This window comes from Thunnus maccoyii, chromosome 2 (assembly GCF_910596095.1).
Source record: "Thunnus maccoyii chromosome 2, fThuMac1.1, whole genome shotgun sequence".
Taxonomy (NCBI): Eukaryota; Metazoa; Chordata; class Actinopteri; order Scombriformes; family Scombridae; genus Thunnus; species Thunnus maccoyii.
In genome coordinates this window covers 26,019,271-26,045,171 of record NC_056534.1, presented here as the reverse complement: position 1 = coordinate 26,045,171, position 25,901 = coordinate 26,019,271, and the positions used below count along the sequence as shown (strand labels likewise).

General features: G+C 39.5%; 1 protein-coding gene across 3 annotated transcripts in view; it reads left to right on the top strand.

Annotated features, from left to right (window-relative positions):
• LOC121906483 (endonuclease V-like) overlaps positions 1–25,901 on the top strand; it is an 80,701-nt gene that overhangs the window by 8,716 nt on the left and 46,084 nt on the right. For all 3 annotated transcript variants that reach the window (XR_006098637.1, XM_042425356.1, XM_042425366.1), the window contains exons 4-8: positions 314–353; positions 1,656–1,768; positions 9,302–9,370; positions 9,548–9,676; positions 25,519–25,588. Coding sequence is in view for 2 of the 3 variants with exons in the window: in XM_042425356.1 (XP_042281290.1) it covers positions 314–353; positions 1,656–1,768; positions 9,302–9,370; positions 9,548–9,676; positions 25,519–25,575 (408 nt within the window). In the remaining variant the exon portion in view is untranslated. The remainder of the gene's footprint in view (positions 1–313; positions 354–1,655; positions 1,769–9,301; positions 9,371–9,547; positions 9,677–25,518; positions 25,589–25,901) is intronic.

Sequence of the window (25,901 nt, the reverse complement as noted above, 5' to 3'; positions counted from 1 at the left end):
GATAATATCGTGCATCCCTATCTGCTGTGACAAAAGGTCTATTAGTCTGGAAACATGTCAATGTGAAAAAATGCTGGACTGTGGTGCAGCAGTTCAGAACTTGATTCATTTCTGCACAAAGATTGAGAAATACATATTTTACTTGCTATTTGTGATTTTTTTATTATTATTGGTTTAGAAACATGCATACCTATTATATGTTTGAGAATTTCATCTTCATGTTTAATGGGACTGGCGATTTTGTTTTTGCCATAGACAAATTAATTTCACATATGTCATTTGTGTATGTGTGTCTTGTGTGCCCTCTCAACAGGTGGTTTTTGTGGATGGGAATGGTCTCTTCCACTACAGAGGTAAGACAAAATGCCTGACAATAAGATTAACCTTTTCACAGCGGACATTTTGACAGGTCATGACAAGAAAAGCACAGCTGCAATTAATAACATAGATAATGACCGGCTTTGTTATTGTGCATGCTGGCTGTAGACTGTGTGTCTGTGATGCTGATGTGACTTACTGGCATGTTTAATGGAACTAAGCCATTGTTAACTAAATTAGTAACACCTGTGCTTTTCATACTATGAAAAGTCAAAATATCAGCAGTAGAAAAAAGATGTATTGCAATCAGATTCCCAAAGTCATTTTTATGGCAGCAGTTGGGTTCATATTGTGTTAACAATACTTAACTGTCTGGATCCTCCAGGAGTGAAAAATTCAACATTTTGGGTAATACGCTTATTTGCTTTATTTCAGAGTGAGATGAAAAGACCAATATCAATCTCATGTTTGTGCGTTAAGTCACGATATCTTTAGCCTAGCTTAGCATAAAGACCAAGGAAACTCCCTCTAAAACCACAAATTGTTGTTTTTACATTTTTGTTTATGTAAGGGTTAAACAAACAAGATACAATGTGTTAATGATTTAGAGATGTTGGTAGCCATGTATTCTTTTTTTATGTTAGACAGAGCCAGGCTAGCTGTTTTTCCAGTCTCTATGCTATACCAAGCTAAGCTAAGCATGTCCTGACTCCACCTCTGTGCTTAAAGGATATGGCTGAGAATATTATATTTTTTCCTACTGTGAACAAATCCCACGAAAAGACCAAAACAAAATAACTTGATACCATCATAATTTACTTTCTCTGTGTATCCAAATCCTGACATAGTAAATTCCTCTGTGCCATAGATCTCCATTGTTGTCTAAGAACACAAAAATAGGATGACATCTTCCTTCATTATCATGAATATGGATACTGTTGTTTATTTTTGTATTTATTTTTCACATATTCACTAGAGAACCAAATGTGTAGTAATCCGCAGCTGACAACTCCAACATAGACACTGTTTACTCCTGTTTGAGTAATGTTTGCTAAGAACTACAGTGCCCCGCTTTTTAAATTTATTTTTTTAATAAGTGCAACTGTATACTTCAGTCGGAACAAGACAGGGTAGGGAGATCAGAAACTATTCAGAAATGGACTGACGCAGAGGTGGATTTGATCTTCAGTGCGATTTATTGACAACTCTCATTTAGTAAGCAAATAAATGTATTTCTCAATGTTGAACTATTCCTTTAAGAAATGATAAAACAGAAACTTGGAGAAACACTTGTTAAGACTTAAGGGTGAGTTACTGTCACTATTTGACCCATGCAGAGTTCGGCCTGGCGTGTCACCTTGGAGTGCTGTCAGGGCTGCCCTGTGTGGGTGTAGCCAAGAACCTGCTACAGGTGCAGGGTGTGCACAAGAGTGAAGAGCATCAGTCACAGGTGAGACTCTTCAGTTTTAGACCCTATTTTAACCTAACTTGAACTCAGCTTTATCCACAGTTTTTAATAAAGTTGAACATCTGTTTTCTTCCCTTCTGTGCTGCAGAGGTTTGTTGTTCAGTGACTCAGATTACACAACACGTCAGTGTTAAAAAGATGTTGAAAAGATGATGTACTACTTCATATTTTGTGTTGCTTCTAGTTGCGTACAAATGTTGCCTCTGTAAAAGAGCTGCCAGCCTTGACAAGAGTCAATTAATGAATTATTTAAGTCAAGTTTTCAAAGTGTAATTTTTTTCCTCTCGTGTTTATTGCTTGCTGCATTCTTAAAAAAAAAAACAAAGAAATGTCAGGGAGGGACAAAGCAAAGGACAGAATCCTCAATTACTTTTGAATGTGCACCTGTGTGTACATGTGAACTCACACTTATGCATCTATTTGTCCGTGCGTGTGAATGTGTGCGTTGGTGCTTGTGTGCTGTTTGACAGTGTGACTTTTATTGCAAGCCAAGGCCTCCTTGTGTAGCTAATGCTAATGTGACTCTCTGAATACAAATCAAGCTGGAACAAATACTTATGTATACCTGTGGGAAAGCAAAATTTGGATTTCATTAATATGCAAATGTTCACTTTGTTTCAGTCTGGTGCCTCAGTGACCTGTTGAGAAGAGAACAACAAGAAGTTAAAGTTAAATTTGCTTGACGAACGGGCATCTGGCTGTTGTCTAAAATAAGAATATAATATTAAGTTAATATCTTAATATAATATAGTAATAAAGTTAATGTTTTTAATTTAGCAGGAGAGGCTCTGGTATCTGCTACTTTGAGTTTCTGTAATGTAGTTGAATAAGTCAGATTTTTTTAAAAATCACTCACTAAAATGTGTAAAAATAAGTGCATTATTGACACTAGAGGGATTTCAAATGAGTCAGCAGAAAAGAAAACTAAGATTCTCAGATAACTCACATTGCAAACATATATCTAATAGCTTAAGTTGTGCTGGGATCTGGTGCAACTGGATTATATTTCCACCTGTGTCTCTGCTATACACATCGATATTTAGACTGCCGTAATGTCCATTTCTGATGAGCATTTCAATGATATTTTCCCAATAAGAATTGTGCATTTCCATCATGTGGATTGTAGATGCATTTACACACACTATGTCGTTACTGCATCTGTCATCCCTTCAGGAGATGCTTTGAAATGCAACATTCAATATGTTTGGGTGGACAACCTGAAGCAAACTGACAAGCACATAGTCAGAGGATGCAAACTCCTCACAGAAAAGGGCTTGAACCCTGTAATTTTTTTTTTGCACTGAAGTGACAGTGATAATAATTGAGCTCAAGTGCTTCCCCTCAGGAAAATGTCATTATGCAAATCCTTTATAGATGATGTTGATCTGTACAAGAGGAGTGATGGGCGTCTCCTGTAATGCTGATGACAAGTGCTACTCAAAAGATTTCAAGGGAGCCAATGTGGACGGCTCTAGCAATCATATGATCCATTGCTAACTCAATTAGCAGGCAATACACTCACTGCTTATAACCCCAGCAGTCTTCATGTAGTCGTGTAACATGCTAATATAATTCTCTGTTGGAGTGTATCCATCTCCCTCAATTAGTGTTAGTGGGTTTGGCGTCAGAAAAATGTTGGGTCATCTCTGCCGTGGGGAGGAATCTGATCTCTTTGTTTACACGGAATATGGTCACCTCCAAGGCTGCTGTCAAACATATCTACTGAAGCAATCTCTCTGTGCCAAAAATCCTAGTGGCTCAATCATGTTCACGTTTAGGTATCGGGTAGCATCAGCATTGCACACCCATGCTCAAGCTTTTAGCTTTGGATCAGTTTCTGTGCATGAAATTTTATAACCCCCTTCTCGTCCTTATTGAGATAATTGTCACTCTCTGGGGCTCTGTCTAATTTGTCTACAGGCATGCACAGAATTGCAACGTCAACACCAGCTTTGGCGTTTGATCGCTTGGTCGGAAATTAGCTTTGAAGTAATCCGTGAAACACAAGCCATATCAGGCTCCCTACCAAATTTTGGAAAATTAGCCGTCTTGGAATAAGATTAGCCATTACTGCATGTGCAGACACACCGCCATGTACCACTGACAAGAGATACGCTGTCATACTCAATTGGATGTCAGTAAAAGTTTTCAAAACCATTGCCAGCTCACTGAGACTTTTCAAAAACCAGTATGCAGTCTGAGAAGTGTCTCTCAAGGTTACAGACAGACCTTTTCTCTCAGTTGCAGTAATTACATGTTTTCAGCCTTGAGAGTAAAAGTGTGTACGCGTGTGTGTCATTATCAAATGCAGGTGCACAGACCTTTTGAAGGAATTAATGTGAAAATATAACACGGTGGAGCAAAAGTATTGTTTGTATGTACAAATAGACATACACATTTGTGGCAGGATGACCTTGTGGTTAGACTCATTCAGAAGTTTTTTGTGGTTATTTCGACTCATATTCAGCCTTACTTCTTAAATACTTCTTAAAGGAATAGTTCAACATTTTGAAAAATGTACTTTTTTCTTCTCTTTGTGAGATTGGAAGATTGATACCACTCTCATGTCTGTGCATTAAAAGAGTACTTTACCGATTTACTATTGCATTCCTATAACACTGTCAGACTCACTGTCTCAATCTTTTACAGTATTCCATGCATTATTCTTCCTTGTGTAGGAATAACACTACACTTGAAATTAATATTAAGCACTCATAAATTATATGGGGCACCACTCTTCACTTTGAAGAGAAAAGTTAAATAATTCAGTCTTATATCTGAAAGTCGTAAATTCTAAATACAAGGAGTCGTACATCTGTCGTAAAGAAATACACAAATACAACGACTTGGCAATAAATCAAGATATTAACTACTATGGGATAGGGATGAATGGGAACACGAAGTATAAATACATATATACAACTAGAATGAATGAATTAATGCATGACTGAACGGGTAAATTAAATTAAGCTTTTGCTGACAGAATGAAGGAATGAATCTAACTATATAAAGCAAGGAATCTCTGTCTATATGTATAGATGGGTGATAAATTAAAGGAAAACTGGTACAGGTCTGAATGCTTGACCCCTACAGTGAGGGGATGCGGTGGCTCTGTTATGCTTTGGGGGGCATTTTGCTGGCATGGTGTGGCCATATTCATCAAACCATTCAGTGACCCCTCGTGCCCTGTGAATTGGGGCATTGTCATCCTGGAAGAGATCACTCCCGTCAGGATAGAAGTGTTTCATCACAGAATAAAAGTAATGACTCAGAACAACTTTGTATTGATTTGCAGTGACTCTTCCCTTTTAAGGACAAGTGGACCCAAACCATGCCAGTAAAATGCCCCCCGCAGCATAACAGAGCCACCAGATCCCCTCACTGTATAGTGTCAAGCATTCAGACCTGTACCGGTTTGTCACCAGTCTGTTTTTCCCAAAACGGTCAAGTATTCCACAAAATCATGAAAAAAATCAGGCCATAGATTGAGAAAATTCCAGTTGTTCTGGGTAAGAAAAAAGACTTTTGAATCTAGTTGAATGGAAAAATGTAATTTATTTCCTTCAGAACTAAAATACTAGACCAGCTGACTTGTTAAAATTGATATTTTTTGGCATGTATAGTCCCCTCAACTGACAATGTCCATTAAAGGACATGCATGCATCTTGTTTAAGTGTCCTTGAACAAAACACTTGACTACTCAACTAACTTACAACTACAGTTTAGGAACAGTTAGGGCTTCCTCACTCAAATATTGAACCAGTGTGCCACTGGCTGCAAGCATACTCCCCTAATCATTTGGCTACTACCTACTCACCATGATATTATGATTATTTTGTATTGCTTGAATTAACAGTAGCTAGCACTGGATCAATTAATTTCTTTCCTACTTTACAGTTTATGTTTATTCATCTTCACCCTCTTTACAATATCATCTGAATCAAGATAGACCTTAGTTGAAGAGATAGACAGATGAAAATATTTTTTGTAAGTTGTTGAGTTTTGATTGGCATCAGGGTATATTTCCTGTAGCCAGTCAGCTATGAACAATGTTACTGTGTAACCGTGGACAGAATCCCTTTTTCTTCCTTTTTAGCAGGGACAATGAGGAACTACTAAGGGATGCCAGTGAAGGGACATTTAGACAGATCATTAACCAATAGACACGTTCCATCTTCTGAAACAGATAGCCTGCTGCCTAAAACAAATGCCTACAAGCCCACAGAGTTTAAAAAAGAAAAAAAAAAGACTATCATTTACCATGGAGCCAGTGCTGTCTGGGACAGCACAGATTGTTTGATGCTTGGAACCCACCAGTAAACCCATCCATACATTGTGAAAATGAGATATGCCCAGATCGTTTCGCAGTCAGATTAGATCGATGTCAGGACTTTTTGTGCTGTGTACAGGAAATTCACCCGTTTTTTCTTTTCTTTTGTCCTCTATATTGTAAAATGATATCCTTGATGTAGCTCAGAGTCTCCTCAGATCTCTTGTCCTCTATTTGTTTTCCCTTCCTCTCTTTCTTGGTCCTTAACTGTCTCATTCATTGCCTCATTCCTTCACCTGCAGTGTGTCTCCCCTTCTCTCTTGTCTTTCTTTTTCTCCCTTTTCATCTCTTTCCCCCCCCCCCCCCTCTTTGTCTATCTCTCTCTCACTGATCACTGCCTGGCTGTAACTCAAACTAGTATGTTATTGATGACTTGCTCTGTCTTTCTGACTTCTGCTTTTCTGGCTTCAGTCCTACACTTGCCCCCATACACACACACACACACACACACACTGTTGGCCTCATCCCAACCGGGATCTGAGGCCCTGTGCGGCCCCTCCTGTCTCCCTGCTGGCTGCTTGCTGTAATCAGTCATAGTAGAGCAGACACCCCATCCATCATGGAGGCTAAGCTCCCTTCATCGCTCTGGCCCATAACCCACAGCACACCCGTCAACAGCAGCCCACATCACTACCATCTGACTTTGCACCGTCTCTTTGACTGTGAGAGGAAAACTTTTAGTTCCTATTGGAAAAAATGAAAGCTCACTTTTAAAATGCAGTGATCTTTAGTTCATCATCAACTAATCAAATATGAAACATCTCCAGCTTTAGTGAAGTTACTGCATTAATTAAATATCACATCAGTGTTAAGTCTGATTCGACTGATAATGCAGTTTGATAATGTTTTCTCTGTATGGTTGATTTAATACTAGACTAATAGGCTTAAGCAGTTGTTGCAATCTCAGTCTATCAAGTCTTTTTTTCTTTTCGTTATTAGGAAAGTTATTAATTTAATAGACATGCAAGTACAGTATCTCAGTGGCAGCTATGGGAGGAGTTGGTTAAATGCCAACAAAAGGTCTTGCAGTGCTTCCTTCTCTATCTCCGTAAGCTCCGTAACACCTGTTGTTCCTCCATGAAATAAAAGGAGATATTTCCCTTCCACAGTTTCTTGCTTTAGTAATTGACTAGTTCAGTGCCTGTTGAAAACGTGCCTGTTCAGAACGGGCCGATTTCTTATTGTTTCTCTAGAACCGCATATGTATGTATCAATTGACAAATATATCAATTAAAATGATAAGTAATTAATAAATTAATTGATTTAAATCGAGACAGAAACTTCACCAGTGAGACTAAACTGAGGTTGAACCGTAGAAGCAGTTTATGGCCTTCCTTCAGTTGATTCTGCTGCCAATCAAATGTGTCTTCGCTCCTACTGGCTAGTTTTACTGCCTCCCCCTCTGTCTTTTTCTCCTTTGTGTGCTTGTTCTCTCTCAGGTAGTTTAACTGAGCTGGGCACATGCCTTTGTCCCACTCATTAAGGTAGAGCCTAGAAGCCCCGCCTCGCTGTGATGTGACAGTGTTTATATCAAAAAGCCCCCACTGCACTCAGACATGGAGCTGAGCGGCTTGCTTCTCGCTTGTTTATTCACAGATTATAAATATTAAACGTTTCGTGTGTCCAGATTGCACCAAATTCGACACTGCATGTCCTTGGGACCACAGCGATACACCCGCCAAGTGTGAAGTTGAGCGGATGAACAGTGCTCGAGATATGCGAAGGACACACATACATACATACAGACAGACAGAGGTTCCTTGCTTTTTAGTTAGATGAACTGCAGTACCCATTCAAAACGTGTCTGAGACATCCTGCAGTAAGTCTTGAACATACATGCTAAGTTTCGTTCACAGTACACAGTTCAATAGTAGAGTTTAAGTCCTCTGACTTTTTCAAGTCATTAACACTGTGGATGTAATCCCACCTCTGACCACAACGTGGGTTGCAAGGGCAGAGTGGTGCTGTCTGTGTTTCCGCTCGTTGACTCCACGAGCAGAAGAAGAAGCAAATCAACGTTGTTTATAATATTTTCATATATTTCTCGAGAACTGCTCATCCAAACAACTTCACACATCGACATTGTACTTCCTTGAGTCCCCAGCAATACATCAGCCAGGTATGAAGTAGATTGGGTGAACAGATCTCAAGATATGCGGAGGACAAATATAAAGACAGACAGATAGATTCCTTGCTTTATACAGAGAGATTACTAGCAAAGTGGGTGACCAGCTGATTTCTATCAGTTTATTAAGTTTTCATACAAAGATGTGGATTTGGGTTTGATGATAGTGTGTTCTGATTAAAAATATGAATGATTGAGTGTCTGCATCTTTGCTATTGTTTAAGCCATTGTTTGGCTGGTGTAGTGAAAACGTTAAGATTTGACTGTGTTTTTAATTCTGGTTCTAAGGTGTGAGCCTTTTACTGAAAAAGATAACTGACCAAAACTTGTTCTGCACCTCATAACAATAATAATAATAGTAATAATCTTATCCACAGGCAGTTAGTGCTGGATTATAAAAACATTATATTTTGAGCTCTGTCACTGGACAGAAAAGCCTCATTAAAAACACCCTCCCTCCTGTATTTGAGTTCCTTTGTTCTGCTGAGGGGTACAATTGGTTTATTCATAGCTTTATTGTATTAGGCTTGTTATTTACTTTAATATGGGTATGGCACTGTAGATATTTGGCTGCTCACTGCTGAGAAAAAAAGTTTTTTAATTTGTTCATTTTTAGTACCTTGATACTTTACGCATGAACTGAAAGATTTTGGTTAATAAAACATTTTAAAAATTTAAATCAAACAAGGTGACTATTTATTTTACAAAGAAAATGACACTTTGTCTAAGAGTTTTTAGATTTTTATTGTTTTTTTTTTTTTTTTTTTGAGGAAAAAAACTTTGTATATAATATAATCAATCCTAAAGACAGCTGTCAGCTGTCTTTAGGATTGATTATATTTTGTCAATCAAGGACGTCATACTATTATTTAAAAAATAATTTGTTTGTTCTCAGTTTGGAGTTTTGAAACATAACTCCAAATATATGGACATGAGAGTCGAGTCAGACAGAGGTTAGAGAGTATGAAGCCTCCACCGCAGGTTAATGGTTTGTTTCAGGTCAGTAGTATTTGTATTGGCATCTTTTTTGTCTTTCATTTTTCTTTCTTTGTCTCTTCAGATAGCTGCTCTGCAGAAAGGAGGAGACAGCTTCCCACTCACAGCCACCTCAGGCAAAGTGCTCGGAAAGGTGTGGAAAATGACAGATGCACAAAAAATAGAAACAAATACTGACGTCAAAGAACAACCACCCTGTGAAAATTCAAACCCAACAAAATGCTTACAACAGTCAAAATCAGAGAGATAGAGAAAAATGTTGAAAAGTTGTTAGATAAACATCAACCTGTGTCTCTGTCTCTCTGTCCAGGCACTGCGTAGTTCTGACAAGAGCTCAAAGCCGGTGTATGTGTCCGTCGGCCACAAGATCAGTCTGGACACAGCTGTACGCCTCACACACTCCTGCTGCCGCTACCGTGTCCCAGAGCCTATCAGACAGGTACACACACACACACACATGCTGACCTAGGTCACCTTTGGGGACGTTACATAGTTACATACATTTCCTGGAGACTTATTCTAACCATAACCATAACCGCAGCATTTGACCAATTAGGGAAATGGCTTTTGTATCCAATTGGACAAGTCTTTGGTCTGAAATTTGTCCCCAAAAGCAGCCTATGACACACACACACACACACACACACACACACACACACACACACACACACACAAACAGCAGAGCAAGAAGCAAAAGATTCTATGATCAAATGAAACAAAAGTTGAACTCCTCAGCTATGAGGCAAAGCGCAGTGTTGGAAAGCGAGCAGTGTTCATCACTCGTGTAACAGCATCCTGCTGTGAAGCGGGGAGGTGTGAGCATCATGCTGTGCGGCTCTCTTCCGCAGCAGGGCCTGGGAGACTTGTAAAAATTGAGGGAACAATGTGTGCGGCTAAATTAAGAATGCTCTAATTTTGTGTTGGATTTTTATTCCAGGACCAATGCAGAGAACCACACAAACACTGAGGCAGCGTTAGGAAATATAATGTAATTTTATTTCATTTTGAAAACTACAGTGTGACAGTTTTATATGCTCCAAGGCAAGCAAACAATCTCTTTCCTGCCCTGGAGCGTATTAACATGCAACAAAAGCAACAGCATTGGATAGAATAGATAACCAAGGCCACATGGGAAGTTATAATGAAATACTAAGAAGTTGGTCATATATTCAGATTGTTACTTATTTGCTTCTACTGGTGGGTTGATTCATGCTTCAGTGACAGTAAGCAAACAGCCACAACAGCATTTAAATACCTGCTAACCTGATATGAATCAATTTGGAGTTTAAACATGATACTCAAATCAACAAAAATAAAAATAAAACAATATGTAATGTAAAGTAAACATTCCTTTTTGTTTCAGATTTCATTGGCATGAGTATTGTGGCATGACAACTTCTACAATTCAGTAGTTTCTTTGATTTGCTTTTGTGACAGTTTTGTGAATGAAATGAGTGGAACAGATAGCATTATACAGCAGTTTTGGGTCGTCAAATTGCAGAAATGAGATGTTATTCATGAACAGCTGTCATTAATCTGGTTAAAAAAGCTGTTTACAACCGGTTTGTGCAGTTAGGAGGATTTCAGTTTGGTGAATCAAACTTGGGACACATGTATGAGTGAGCCTCACAGAAAAACAGAAGAGAGATTTGAGATAGGAATCCAAAACACGTTCTGCCATGAGGTCCAGTGTGCTGTTGATTCTTTGAGCATTTTTTTGCTTTTTATGTCTGCTTGTCAGTGACTGCAGGCTGAGTTTTACAGTAGATTATACTGTTAACTGAATTCTGGGCAACCCAGAGATGGTGATTAAGATTACTGCTGTTCAGTATGAATTTTTTAGTGTCCCTTTTCTCATATTGTCCATCTATAACGTGTACTCTGCAGTGCATCCAGCCCCCTATGACTCTTAAAAAGGATAAGTGGGTATAGAAAATGCATGGTATTTTCACAGCTTTCAGGAGTAGAGCCAAATGAGTCATAGTTTTGACACGGTTTTTCAAAAAAGATCTTAAAAAGATTTGTCTGTGTAACATAAATAAACCCACTAACTGTCATTTTTCTGATAGGAAGTAAAAGAACCTGACTTTCCTTGAACTGATCCCTCCTTCCTGCCTCAGGCTCTTTTTTCTGCCACTAGGCTGTGCTGTGCTTCTGTTGTTCAATATCTTTTTACTTCCACTGCACAGAAAACACACATTCACACACAAGCACGTACACATCTCAAAATCAGTTTTTCACCAGGGGAGGTGTAGTAGTGGTTAACTCATCCCCTCCTGTGTGTGTGTGTGTGTGTTTATTTCATCAAAATGTGATGTGTTTAGCTGGGGGGGGAGAGGGGAGGAGCCTCCTTCAGCAGCAGCAGCAGCAGCAGCAGCAGGGACTGAATGTGGACATCAGAGAAAAACCAGGGACACTCTCACCTTCATCTGTCCAATCACTGCCACCTCTTTTTTTGGCTTTATTTTTTTCTGGCTTTATCTTTTTGACATCATATTGCTGACATCACAGAAAAAGCCCCTCACAAATCAAGTTCTGGTGAGTGTCATGTGCGTAGTTGAACTCTGCATTTACGTCACTCTTTTGTGGGCAGGACAAGATTCACGCCCCTCAGGCTTGCAAAACTTCAGTCACAACTTGTGGAGAAAAAATCAAAAAGCTGTCAATCTGACAGGTCGTCTTTTTGAAGTTTGAAAATAGAAGAAGACGAGCTGCAGTGTTCTTCCCCTCTGTCGAGATGCTTGTCACAGGCAACAACAGGAACAGGTTGGGCGGAGGGGAGACCTGTATACACACACAACAACAACTTTTACAAGTACACACACCCATTAATGTAATTTCCACTGTCAAATAAATATATATGTGTGTTGTCATACAGACATAAACTTGCCCACACTTAGTCGCACTCAGCAGCTAAAGGTTGTCAGGTTTCTGTGGCGAACAGTGTGTTGTGGTTTGTGACTAGTTGTGGTTCACTGCTGGGACACAGAGGAGTGGTGGAGTTTGTCAGATAAGGGCACAGTAAATGCTTATGTATTCTGGAGAGAAACACTGTGTGAGTGTGATCAGCTGTGCACCGGAGAAGCAGATATGTTATTCATGTATACAGGCAGAGGCACAAATCTATGAAGAGAAGTAAAACAATAAAAAGTTTTCACAGTGCTAAAAGTTTGTGCCAGGAGAAGTACTGATGCTGGTAGCATATGCAAGTGTGTGAGAATTAAAGTTAAAAACAACATTAAAACAGCAAATGTCTTATGTATGAATGAATATGAGCCTCCAGCACAGATTCAGTGCTACTTGTCATTAATTCTCCAAGTCTCTGTAACTCTGCTGAAAGGATGAACACTATTCTTCCAAAATATGTCTCATACGTCGCTCCAAAATCTCCCATAGGTGTTCAGTAGGGTTGAGATCTGGTGACTGTGAAGGCTGTAGAATGTGATTCACATCATTTTAACACTCGCCAAACCATCAGTGACCCCTTGTGCTCTGTATGGAAGCATCTCCATTTGTCACATTTCTCCACCCGTTTATTCCTGTTTTCATCTTTTGATATGTCACCAGTCTGTATGTGGCAGAAATAGAATAGGCTGGACCGGCCACAGAACAGCCATATAACCCTGAATGTCTGTCCGTCAATGACTCACTGACTCACTGACCCTCTGACTGAGTGATGATTACATCCTCAGGGGGCCTTTACAGTGGAGCCCCGAGCACAGCTCACTCCCAGGGAGACTCAGCAGGACTGAGAGTGAGCACTGTCCCGAAATAAGTTTTAAAAACACACATCTACCGACCGCAGTATCTCATACGGAGGCTCCAACACTGACAGGAGCACCAACACGTGGATACAAAGAGACATGATGGATCCATTTTACCAGCCCGCATGGCGGCCAGCAGCTAGTTAGCATGGCTAGCATCGTTGGTAGAGCTGTGCTGTGCTGTGTGAAGCCCATAGACTGTATAAAAATAAGGTGTAGCTGTGATGTTTCCAGTCCTGTAACAAATTGGCCACAATTTCACACATTGATCATACAAGGTCCAACCATATACTAGGTTTTGACCTAGTCTTGTTCTCTCTTACACAGACATTGATTTTACAAGTAAAGGTTGGTTTACCCCTCATGGTTAGTACTACTCTGTGAAAGCAGTTGTATAATGTCTTCTGTGGCTCTGGAGTTACTTTCCAAAATCTGAAAAAACAGAAAGCCTGCATTACAAACTATGGGCATGGGGTTTGAAAGATGTGGGTGTTGTCTGGAGTAAAAGGTCTAATGAAAACATACCGCAATCGTTGCCTTTTGGAAAAAGCCAGTGTTAGGTACTGAAAATCTGAAAGGTAAAGCTAGGAACTGAAAATCTGAATATCTAGGCCTCTGCTGTGCCATTCTTGTTTAAATCTTTAAGTCTCTTTAGAGCCCTTCATTTTATTTTAACTTGTTACTATCACTTAATAGTAATACTGGAATGCCTCTTTGATCGATTAATCACTAAAATCTATAAAATGTAATCTATAAAAAAATCTATAAAAATACTAGATACTAAAATCCCATTATTTTTAGAAAATATAGCTTCTTTAGTTTGAGTAGCAGTCTAAAACCTAAAAGTATTCAATTTCCAAATAAATGAATTTCCAACTTGAATTCAATTATCAATAGGTAACAATTACTACAAAGTCCTTGCACACCAGAAAGTCTTATTGACAGTCAAGTGGATAAAAAAACAGCAACAAAAAAAGAATTCCTGCACACTGTTGACTTGTATACACTTTATCAATGATGTGTTGTCCTCAGACATTTATCAGGTAATTCGTATAGATGTTAATATACAGTGTGTGTATGATAACGGTGGTGATGGAGGCGTGAAGAAGAAATGGCACTAATGAGTACAAATGATCGACAGTATGCAGGATTTTTTTGTTTTATTCAGTTTATCAGTGAAGTGGTAGAAAGCGGCAAATATAATAATCATGTTTGAGAAACTGAAAGAAATTGAAAAATGACATGATAAACATAAAATAAATAGTTAATTCATTATCATAATTTTTTACTGACTGGTTTTCTGTTCATTAGCTAATCAATTGACTAAATGTTTTGACAATACTTGCAGAGAAGGGCATTTTAATATTCTACCATGGAGAACGATTATTACATTTTGGTTGAAAATTAGCAAAATTAAATTTTGTAGAAGGTACAAATTATGTCTTGGATTACTACAAGGTGTTACCCACACATGCATGATACTTTGTAATCATGACCGTCAGAGGAAAATTGCTAACCTGCCTACAAATTAACCCTTCACTCAGTCTCTCTTCCTTGTGTCTTTTTTCCTCCTTCTCCATCCTTCTATCTGATGAGATCCTCTCACCTTACATCATGACTGAAATAAACCCCTCCTTCCACAGCTTGAGAGATTCAGAGAGAGAAAAGATGAAAGGGAAAAATGACATCATGGTTGGATTCTGCAGTGAAGGCTGATGTGTGAATGCACTGCAGCAGAATCTTATGTACCACAGTGCAAAGCTAAAACACACACGCACACACTCACACACACACACACACAGGACAGACTAATTCACGCCCTATCTCAGTCCTGCTCTCTCACACCATTAAATTCTCACACTCTTTTGGTATCCCATGCTTCACTTGATAAAGCCTTAGAGAACATGTGATGGGAAGTAGAAGGCGGCCAGATACATAAACCTCTGTGTGGATCCATGACTAAAACTATGTGTATGCACAAAGCCAAAAATATGCATACGTATTCTTTTCCTCATAAAGCTGTGCGTACACATAGCTCTGTTTTATAATCTCAATCATTGAGGAACTGAGAGTACGCGCATGAGCCTCATTTCCACTCCCACAATTAGCCATAAATGGATGAAGACACACCCTGAACCAGCTGTTTTCATACCAATTTGCCGCCTGCTCTACACTGTCAATGAAACAAACAGGAAAGAAGAAGTGCTGTTTCACCGATTGCGTTGCACCAGTGAGGTTCTCCAACAACAGCAGCTCTTTATAGCGTCCATGTTATTAATTCATCACATGAACCATCGTCAGCAGTGATATCTCAGAAATGTAATCAGTGATTAGTTTGTAATGCTCATATCTAAATCGACTTTACAAGGTGTGACACAACTAAGGATAAAATAAGATTAAAAGCAAAATAAGATGTTAACTCCTATGTAAATTAAAAGAATGATAAAATTAACCACACAAAAGCAATTAATCAATTAAAAATTTTCCATTTTACAAATCTCACACACACAAAAAAACTTGCTGCAAGTTTACTTTTTCTTGAGTCCATATGGTGCAACACCAGCACCCTGGCAGCCTGTCAGCTGCTGTCAATCAAACACAGACACTGACGCACCCCTCTAGCCATCTGAAACTAAAAGGAGCATTTCTGATATTTCCTCAAAGACTTTGTTTCTTCTTTTTGATAATAACCTAAAAACAATAGATTTTTAAAAAACAAAAGTTGGTTTTCAAACCTTACTTTGTATTCATTAATGGACTGTTGTTGACCGTGCGTGTATTCTCTTCTGCATGGTTCTGCTTGACATTCACAGTATCAGTGACAATGTTCAATTGGTACACTTCCACCTTGTTATTTCCAATAGGTCAAGTTAGCTGAATATGCAAAAATGACATTTGTCCACAGGCAAGCATACAATTCAACATGATGCATGATGTTTCCAATAATAGATGTATAATAAAACTTTAACCGTAACGCTATAAATGGAGCAGTTCTTTCAAGAAATGTTCTCGGGAAATCAACAGCTGCTTTTAAACTCAACACAACTAACTAAAACTCTCTGAATTTTAGTCCCAAACTACAAAGTTATTTACAGGAGACATTCAGGGAATTATTAGGAAATAATGGACCTATAGTTGTGCTTGAAGGGATTATTGTGTAGCTAGAGACAGCTGACGTGTGCCGCCACAAAAAGTAACAACACACTTGGGCTACAGAGGTTACATAGATACTTCATGGGAACTGTACCCACAATTTTCTAATGCTGGTGGTTATTAAGAGTGAAGACAACATGAAGCTTGTGGAAGAAAAGTTATCTTCTCCTTTCCAGTGACACACATTCAGCGAAGCCATACCCACCACAAACCTCCTGCTCACCACAGTATCACTCTGTCACAATGAATGAAAGAACGATAACTGCACGGCAGAGGTCTCCTATTCACTATAGACCTTCCCAATATCTCTCTATGTCTCAAAGCAAATGACAGACTGTAAAACACAATTACTGTGGGGAATAAAATTAAAGTATGATGCAGCTTGATCATATACAAAACATTCATGTAGTGCTGTGGTGCTACCAACGGGTGAAATCTGATGCTGAACTAAAAATCAAAACCTCACACTCACTTAAATATGGACAACATAGAGAATGTGTCAGTTTGTTTTGGAGTCTAGACACAGAAAAAGCTAGAAAGTATGTCAGAGCATGGGCAAATACTATGTACTAAAACACTTCACATTTATATATACACACACACATGCACAGTCAATCCACAGATATAGATAAAAGCCTGTACACACACACACACACATGCACATCTCCTGCTCCTTCCTTCCTGTCCTTCAGGAGTTAGTTAAAAGCTCTAATGAGCAGCAGTAGAACTGAAACCTAATTTTCTTTAAGCTACCGTTCACAAATATCACAAATATTTCAGTGGTTTTATCTAAAATTTTAAAGCATACATGTCTGATTACACTTGCTCTCATCTCTTGCTTATCACCTAATAATATGTTTAAAACAAATTACTTACCTCAACCTCTCTCTCCCTTCCTACATATCCTGTCTACTATACACAAGCGAATAAAGGCCCCACAACAAAAGAAAAAGTCTTAGATAATGAATAGGAAATTCAACATGCCATTTTCTTGTAATTGCCACTTGTGGCCACAGTGGCTGCTGGTTACCAAAAGTTACATTTCACTTTAAAGGATAGGTTCACAATTTTTCAAGACTGTCATGTCTTCTTACAACAGTCAGGTGTCAATATGAACACTGAAAGAGGTTTTCCTCACTGTAATCATTCCTCCTGTTCATACTGGCTATTCAAAGATCCTTTCAAATGCACACTATACACACTAAGTGATGGAGGCCAAAAGCCACAGTGTGTCCACACAGTCATTTAGTGCAAAAATGCATTTAAAAGTTTATCTGAAGCTTATATGAGTCTTCAGCAGTCTGAGTTAGTCACATCAAGTGGATATCTGCCACATTTACAGTCTTTTTAGCATCAAATTCCCTCTTTGTGTTTCCTCAGACAGTGTTTCCCTGTTGAGCTGTGGTGGAAGTATAGTAACAAAAAGAGGAACTTTGGCACTAAACAGACTGTAACATTGAAAGATATCTACTTGATTTGACTCATTTGGATGGCTGAAGCTTCATATTAGCTTCAGATAAACTTTTAAATACATTTTTGCATAGGAGGAGGACTGTGGATATTGGTCCCCATCACCTACATTGCAAGTGCATTATAAAGAGATCAATTGGCCTGTATGAACAAGAGGAATGATTATTATAAGAAAAACTTATTTCAGTGTTCATTTGGGCACCTGACTGTTGTTTTAAGACAGACTTGGAAACCTTGTGAACCTGTCCTTTAAGGGCAGCATTTTCTTTCCCAATGCAATTTTTTTGGACAAATCCAATTTGTTCATCATTTAATTTTGTTGAACCGATGAAGCCTCTTGGATGAATGTCAAAACATCTTCAGGACTTTCACAATAAATCCTGTTACCTTTTGACTCATCATTTCTATACATCCTATCATCTGGATGACTGAGAAGTTTGACAGACAAATTTATGGCTAGTTTTTGCCTAAATGTTTGTGTACATGTTACATGCTATGCATGTAGTCTTGGGGCACTGTTGGTCCATCAATCATTATCTCTAGCCTGAAATCCATTACACCCTCCCCCCCCCAACTCCATCATCCCTCCACACACATACACACACACACACACACACACACTGATGGGAAGACATCCACTGGTAATGGGACTCTGAGGAGCTGGCCGAGACGTACAGTAACAGCCTATTTCCAGACCTCTCCTCTCTGTCTGAGTGCTTTGCACTGAGCGGAAGTCACTAATTATGCTCCCTCTCTTTCCACAGTAGTCACCTGTACACTGCTCGCTCTCTGTGATTCTAATATGCCTTTTAGAGTTGAGAAATTAGTTCATACAAGACTGGAAAAAGTCTCCATGTAGTCTAAAGTTTCTGTCAAGTTGGCTCCTGGAAAGATCAGAGGCTGTGTTCCTGCATAGCTGATGTTTATCCATGGCTGCAGTGAAACAATCTCCCTGCAGAGCCACCCAAGCACAAAACATCTTCCTTAACAGTACTGTAAGGTTCTTTGGATATTAAATGTGTACAACTTCCCTGTTAAGAGGACATAAATGTGGCTCCATCTTGGGTTTCCATACCCTGTTCCGAGCAGGAAGACAGGAAATGTAAAGCTTCAGAGCTGCACGACCAGAATGCAAAAACAGAAGGAATTTCAATGTGAGTGGTGGGCAATGGGGAGCCTGCATGCATAGAATAAAAGAAATGTGTGAGTATATACTGTATGTGGTGAGAGGAGGAGGAGGAGGATGCATGCAGTGTGTGTTTGTTTAAGAAGAGAGATATTGCTGATGTGTGTTTTGTGTGCAAATATTGGAACCCAGGACATATTTGTGTGTAAGAAGTGTGAATTTCTGCTTTTTTTTATTGTATTTCTGTTTATTTTGTTGGCACTGCAGTCTGCAGATGCAAGAATTCGTTCTGCACCCCAGCAGACCATAACATAAAGTGTGTGTGTGTGTGTGTGTGTGCTCTCGTCACCAGAACCCTGGCTTGTGCGTGTGCCTTGCTTTTGATGAGTCCCCACTTTTTCAACTTCCTCTCACCTCCTTGTTCTGCCCGACTTTGCTCATCCTCACTGTACTGTTTTTCTCTTCTCTCGCCGCCGTCTCTCATCCATCCATCTATCACTACCAACCCCCCCCAAGCCCCTTTATGCTCCGTCTCCACTCTCTGAATAATTCAGGCAGCAGAGCTAGTGTATTTTTGGTTGTTTTCACCTCTGCAGCAACACAAACACAGCCCATACTAGTGCGCATGTACAGACACACATACTACTACAGCTGTGCAAGCGTGCACACACACACACCCTGATTCATACAAACAAGGTTGCCGACAGAAACAAAAGCTACCAGACTCAATGAGACCTCTGAGACTCACTTACTATGAAGAATCATCCTTACAAGGATTTCACACCATCACTGTGCATCTTGTCGTCTCTGCTCTCCCAGCAATGATTAATGATATGTGTCACTTTTCTATGTCTTCACAAAGTTGCACATAATCAAACTGTAGAGTAATGTGTGAGGAAAGACCCAACTTAGCAAATAGAAACTACCAGTGCTTGTTTGTGGTTACATGGATCATCTTCCTTTCTATTTGTTTTCTTGTGTGTGCTGAGTGTTGTGTTCAGCTGGTTTTACAGCATACTATAATACATTATGGAGTCATTATGAGTCATTACAGTTTGCTTTTATTAATTTAATCATTATCTTCATTATTCCCGCTGAGATCAAGAATCTATCATTAAGCAAAATGTAAAACCTGCTGAAGACAGCAGCACATTTACATACTCATTAAAGGCCAGATTGTAATCTGTAGCAAAAAAACATTTTAGTACATAAAACCTCCAGGCTCCACTTCATCCACTGGGCATCCAACATCAACAAATGCTTCTTTTAAGGCTGCATTTATTGATTTATTTATGTTTGGTCATTTGGGGGGCAGCAGAAACACTGACAACACCTGACAAAGTCAGCAAACGTGTTACCAAACAATTGCTTATGTACACATTCAACTGACATGGACGGATATTAGCATTCATTTGGAGTTGTTTTCCTGGCCTTCATGACGAAATGTAAGTCCAGTATTCTCCGTTTAGCTCTGTTTTAAAAAAAATTAAAGTTTACCGCTGCATTCCCATTTGGGGGGATAATTAAATCTTGACGCTTGATAAAGGACAGACAAATACTCAAAGTCTACACCCTTGCTAGCAGCACTTAGGCACAGCTAGGCTTTTAGCTAAATGCAACTTGCAAACTTCTGCATGGCAACATCAGTATGACAATGCTAACACACTGATGTTTTAATGAATAGTGGTTGTTATGGTTGCTATTTTAGTTTAGCGTGTTAACATGCTAACATTTGCTAATTAGCACCAAACAGAAGGCACAGCTGAGGCTGATGGGAATGTCATAAGTTGTGCAGATATTTGGTTATAAACCAAAGTGTTGGGCAAACTGAAAAGTTGACCATATTGTGGTGCTACATGAAAATTCACCAACGTTGATACAGTTCATCCTGAAGGGGACATGAATGTATGTACCAAATTTCATGGAAGTCCATCCACTTGCTATTGAGACATCTCGCTTAAAACCAATAATATCAACATCATAATCATACTAGAGGTAAAGTCGGGGAACTGCCAAAGACATTAGGAATCATCCGCTAGACAAGGAGATGACAATTTCAGTCCAACCTATCGACCAACATTCCCACCTCTAGTGCCATGGCGCTAGCATGACCAAAAATGCTAAAAATTTACTGATTTCAGTAATTTAAATGTGAGGAAGTGTTGGTTTCCTTTTCTTCTGATAGACCACTAATCACATAATATCTAGAGATTTAAACAATAATGAAAATAATTGCTACTTCCAGCCACATTGATAGTAGTGGCATAGTCACTTTCCTCACTTGTTTCTCTTTTAAAACAAGTCTGTGGGGACTTGACACCGACAGTGACACAACACAGTGTCCACAAAGTGTTTAGTTGAATTTGAAGGGAACAGACTGTCTAAGAGTCAAAGTAAGTGGGAAAGAGAGAAGCCTACAAAGGCGTAAAACAGTCACGTTGGGCGACTGACAGGGTAAAGCATCCATGAAGATTGACACCAGTGGTCCGCCGGTGCCAGCTGTACCAGTCGGCTTGTGGAACTTTTCTAAACATGTGGAGAGGATGTGACTGATTTAAACTGTCGCTCCCCTTCAGGCCCCGAGGCTGTCTAAATGTTAATATATGGCTGTCTGACATTCTGGTGCTTCAACCACTGGACTCTGGGTCTCCACAGAGAGATGGGAGGAGGGGTGGAATGAGAAGAAAGAGCAGCCAAGGGGTGATATGAGAGCAAGGTGTAGATGAGAGGTGAGAGAGATTTGAGGTGGGAGAAGGAAGGTGTGAGATCTGGAGGAAAAAGTTTAATGATTAGAGTGATAAAAAGGATTTGGCTAGAAAAAAAAAATGTGAGGGAAGGTGGATTCCAGGGAGAAGGAGATTATTAAAATAATTTGAAAAAGGAAGGAGAGTTATAGAAAAGGAAAGGAAAGAGCAGGATGGAATAGCTGCAGGGCTTAAGGGGTTTTGTGGGGCTGGAGGATAAAGACCTGCCCCAGGCCACTGGACCAAAGCCAGGACTCAGACACCTCTGCGTGTGTGTGTGTGTGTGTGTGTGGCCTGAATATGCCAAAAGCCCCTGCAGAGAGCCAGTAGAGCACATCTGTTCACCTGTGGATTCCTACCTTAACAGGGACTGTGGCCAGAGGAAACCAGTTTTGAACTGGTCAGACTTCAGTTGAGTCTTTTCTTTGCTCTGCAGGAACACAGCTGTCATATTCTCTTAGTTTGGCAGTTGTTTTCCCCTCATTTTCCCTTTGTCAGGTAGACTCAGGGCAATGATTTATGCTGCGCCAAACTAGAGTGGGACATTTTATTTGTTGCATTTTTTATAAGGTTGGAGCTGCCTAATCACAAGCTAACCAGGCAAGTAAGTAAGTGTTGCAGGAACTGCAGGTGGCTGATTTATTGGATATTTGTGTCAGCTTGCCAAATTGGAGAGGATTTGGTGAAAAGATGAGTCCAAAAGTTTGGGTTCCTTTCTTGCAGCCTCTTCCGTGATGTCCCCTCTTGCTTTAAAGGAATAGTTTGCCATTTTTGAAAATATGCTTATTTGCTTTTCTGCTGAGAGTTAGAACAAAAGATCAATACTGCTCTCATATCTGTCCGTTCAATATGAAGCTTGAGTCAGCAGCCTGTTAGCCAAGCTTAGCATAAAGACTGGAAACAGGGGAAACAGCTAACCTCGCTCTGTCCGAAGGTAATAAAATCCACGTATCAGCCTGTCTAAAGCTCACTAATTAATTCCCTGAGCTAACTGGCTGCTCAAAGTTCCATAACTTGAGGTGAATGTATGTAAAAATGCTCACTGAAAGTCAAAAGCTCAAGTTTTAGCCTGGTGAGATGATATCAGCTTGTCACACATGTCTGTAAGCTGCCATCCATTCAATTTGTTCTTTGTTGCTGAGGTTGTTCGTGTGGTCCACTCTCATATTTCGGATTGGATTCAGGCTCAAACATGTATGGATGTATTTGAGTAGTTTACATTTCAAGTAAAGAATGAGAAAAGAAGTTAAGAAGTTAAATTTTGCCTCGTTGATGTAGCCTCTGGAGCTGGTGGAAGTCTGCCGAGAGGCACTGTCCAGAAGCTGGCCAATCAGAACAGACACCCGCCCATCCCAAAAACTATTGCTTTGACTTCAGGAATCATATGATTTGACTTGAGGAATCATATGATTTTCTGTTGGTAGTTAAAATTATTTGAAACTTATTGCATTGTCAAAACTGAAAGGAGGTGAAAGACAGCAGCAGGTTTTTCTCTTTGCTGTAAGGACTTTTCCAAATTTTCAAGGACATTTGCATTATGTGCTTCTTCACTCATTACCCTCTTACAGTACAAGTTCACAAGCTAGCTAGACTACCAAATAGTAGCCTACTACCTACCTTCAGCTGTCTCCATCTGTCATGTGACCCTTGCCTTGCATTTTGTAGTGGTCCTTCGAGAGTCTCAGTTGACACACTACTAGCAGTGGATAAAATTGCAGGGTGGTGATTTAGAAACACAAAGTTTGTGATTTGTTGAAATGAAAGCTGGGATATGATCAAATGATCGTGAATTCTATAGTAGCAACATTTCTATATTTATGTTATGAAGATTTTGCAAAAAGATCAAAGATTGTCTCTGGGTTTGTTCCCCTCATGTAGGACGTGACAGATGAGGTGGACGACCCAGTGTTACCGTTGCTGTATGTGGTCTGTGTGTGTGTGTGTGTGTGTGTGTGTGTGTGTGTGTGTGTGTGTCCCTAAGCTCCATTCTTCTTTGGCACTTTGTAAATAAGCAGTCTCAAACCTTCTGTTCTGTTCTTTTTTGGGTGTCCAACATTTCTCAAGCTGTAACTACTGCCTGGATCTCAACTAAGAGTATTTTTACTCAGCAAGCAGCGATCTGTGAAGACACACAAAACAGGTTAGCTTGTTAGCCACCACTGGCTTAGCAGGCATTTTATATTTAGAAGTCTGGAAGAAACAGACAACATAATGAGTGTAATGGAACATTTGTAAGCAGTGAAGAGTCCATTCAATTAGTTTTGTGTGCAAGATTTTAGAAAAACACTAATGTTACAATCTAAAGTAGTGGTGTATTAGACTCATTTTAAAAAGACTAAACATGACGTTGGGTTTGAGTTTATATCTCATGGTTTGTGTCTGTGTGTGTGTGTGTGAGAGAGAGAGAGAGAGAGATTTTGACAGAGTGGCTTCTCTTTCATTGGTGCAAAAAGTGTTCCTTTTTTTTTCTCTCTCCCTCTTATACTCTTCACACACACACACACAAACACACAGGTCCTTGTCAGCAGGTCACATCCAAATGGCACAACCAGCATCAACTGACTATGTAAAGCAGCTTGATCAGAGGAGAGCAGGTTTATGAACTCAAACAGCTTCACTGAATCAAAGCATTGATCAAAAGCTCGTGGGGTAACTTCTGTTTGATGCTGTTAGGAAGGAGATGGCACAAATTGGCCAAAAATAGTAAGCAAGGCTTATTTTTTCTGTTTTTTCTGTAATTTTCCCCATTATGACAATTAATAATGATCAATACTTACTTACCACTAACTAAGCTGAGCCTCCAGTTTGCAGAGAGCTGCTCTCCAGTATACACTCAACAACCAGAGGAAAACCACTTTCAGACAGCAGACACATGTATGAAGTGGGTCTACTTGACATGCGTTTTCCCCACATTACCCATTCAGACACAGCTGTCACCCTGATTCTTACTGATAGCAGTCTATCGTGGAGTTTCATACATTTCACTGATAAATCAGAGAATTACATAGAATAATTACCAGATAAAAGCTAGCTTTCTGTTTGACTTCTGATCACATACGCTTTCTGTCCCTCTCTTTCTTTTGCAAGTCAGTTAAATGACATTTACCTGTTGGTATCATTGAATTGTCATTTCAAATGTCATTTTTCTCGGGTGGACAGTCTCATTGAGGGTCTAAGGATTGGGGATGTTGTATGCTGTACAGATTGTAAAGCCATATAAGGATTGGGCCATATAAGTAAATATTGACTTGACTTGACCTACAGTACCAGTCAAAAGTTTGGACACACCTTCCCATTCACTTGAATGAGAAAGCGTGTCCAGACTTTTGAGTGATACTGTACATCACTGTGGCAGTCTGAATGGGGTATAAAGTTGTAACAATTTAAAAAGTGATCCTTCAAGATTATAGCTGACTGGATGATACTCACAAAAGGTGCGGTAACTTCTTGAATATCAAGTGATCGGATCATGAGCAGCAAACCAGCACCTGCTCCACCATCACTATAATCAAGTTATGGTCATCATATTTGATGTGTCAAGTTGCTATTATTGAACCTTACACCTTCACAGCATGAGTTTTGGTTCAAACCATTATGCGGAGAGAATAACCCACAGCAACATTTGATTATAATTATGGTGCATTATAGCCGTTTGTGGAGCCACAGAGATCATAAAAAGTTTTTTTTTTTTTTAAAATGGGACCCAAGTAGGTCCCCTAATGATATTTAGATGGAAATATTTTCTGAGAAACATTTGTGTAAACACCTATCTGTGTCACAATGATTTATGTTGTTTGGCAGCAAATAGAGTTCGGTTTGTTCCGGCAGAAAACAGAGTTTGGTTTGCATCGAGGCACTTCATTTTAATTGCAAACTTCAGAAGCATGTGTTCACTCTGTGAGGACGTTTCTGCTCACCTCTGATCTCAGCAGAGCAACTGACAACAGTACATGACAACTGTCTCTCTCCTTTCTCTCTCTCTCTCTCTCTCTCTCCCTCTCCCTCCATCCCTGTCCTCTCACAGGCTGACTGTCGCTCCAGAGAATACCTTCGCATACACTTCCCTGCTGCAGATACATGAATCAAACAACAAGGTAGGTGACAAAATGTACACCATACACGTGTGCATTCTCACGCTCTGATTTACACACTCACACAAATTGCATGTGTGATACCTTGGCAAACAGTCAGAGAGAAATGATTTGCACAGTCTTAAAATAGGCTTAAAAGCCACAGCAAGTGACTCATCAAGGAATTTCCTCAAATCCTAAAGTAAAGCCAAGTTTGTTGGTAGCAAGCCCTAATTATTCTCATCAAATTTTCTGTTTAAATTAAGCAAATTTATTGTAGAGGAGGATAAACACTCTGGCATCTTCAAAAACGGTTTCAGAATTTGCCAGAAAATAT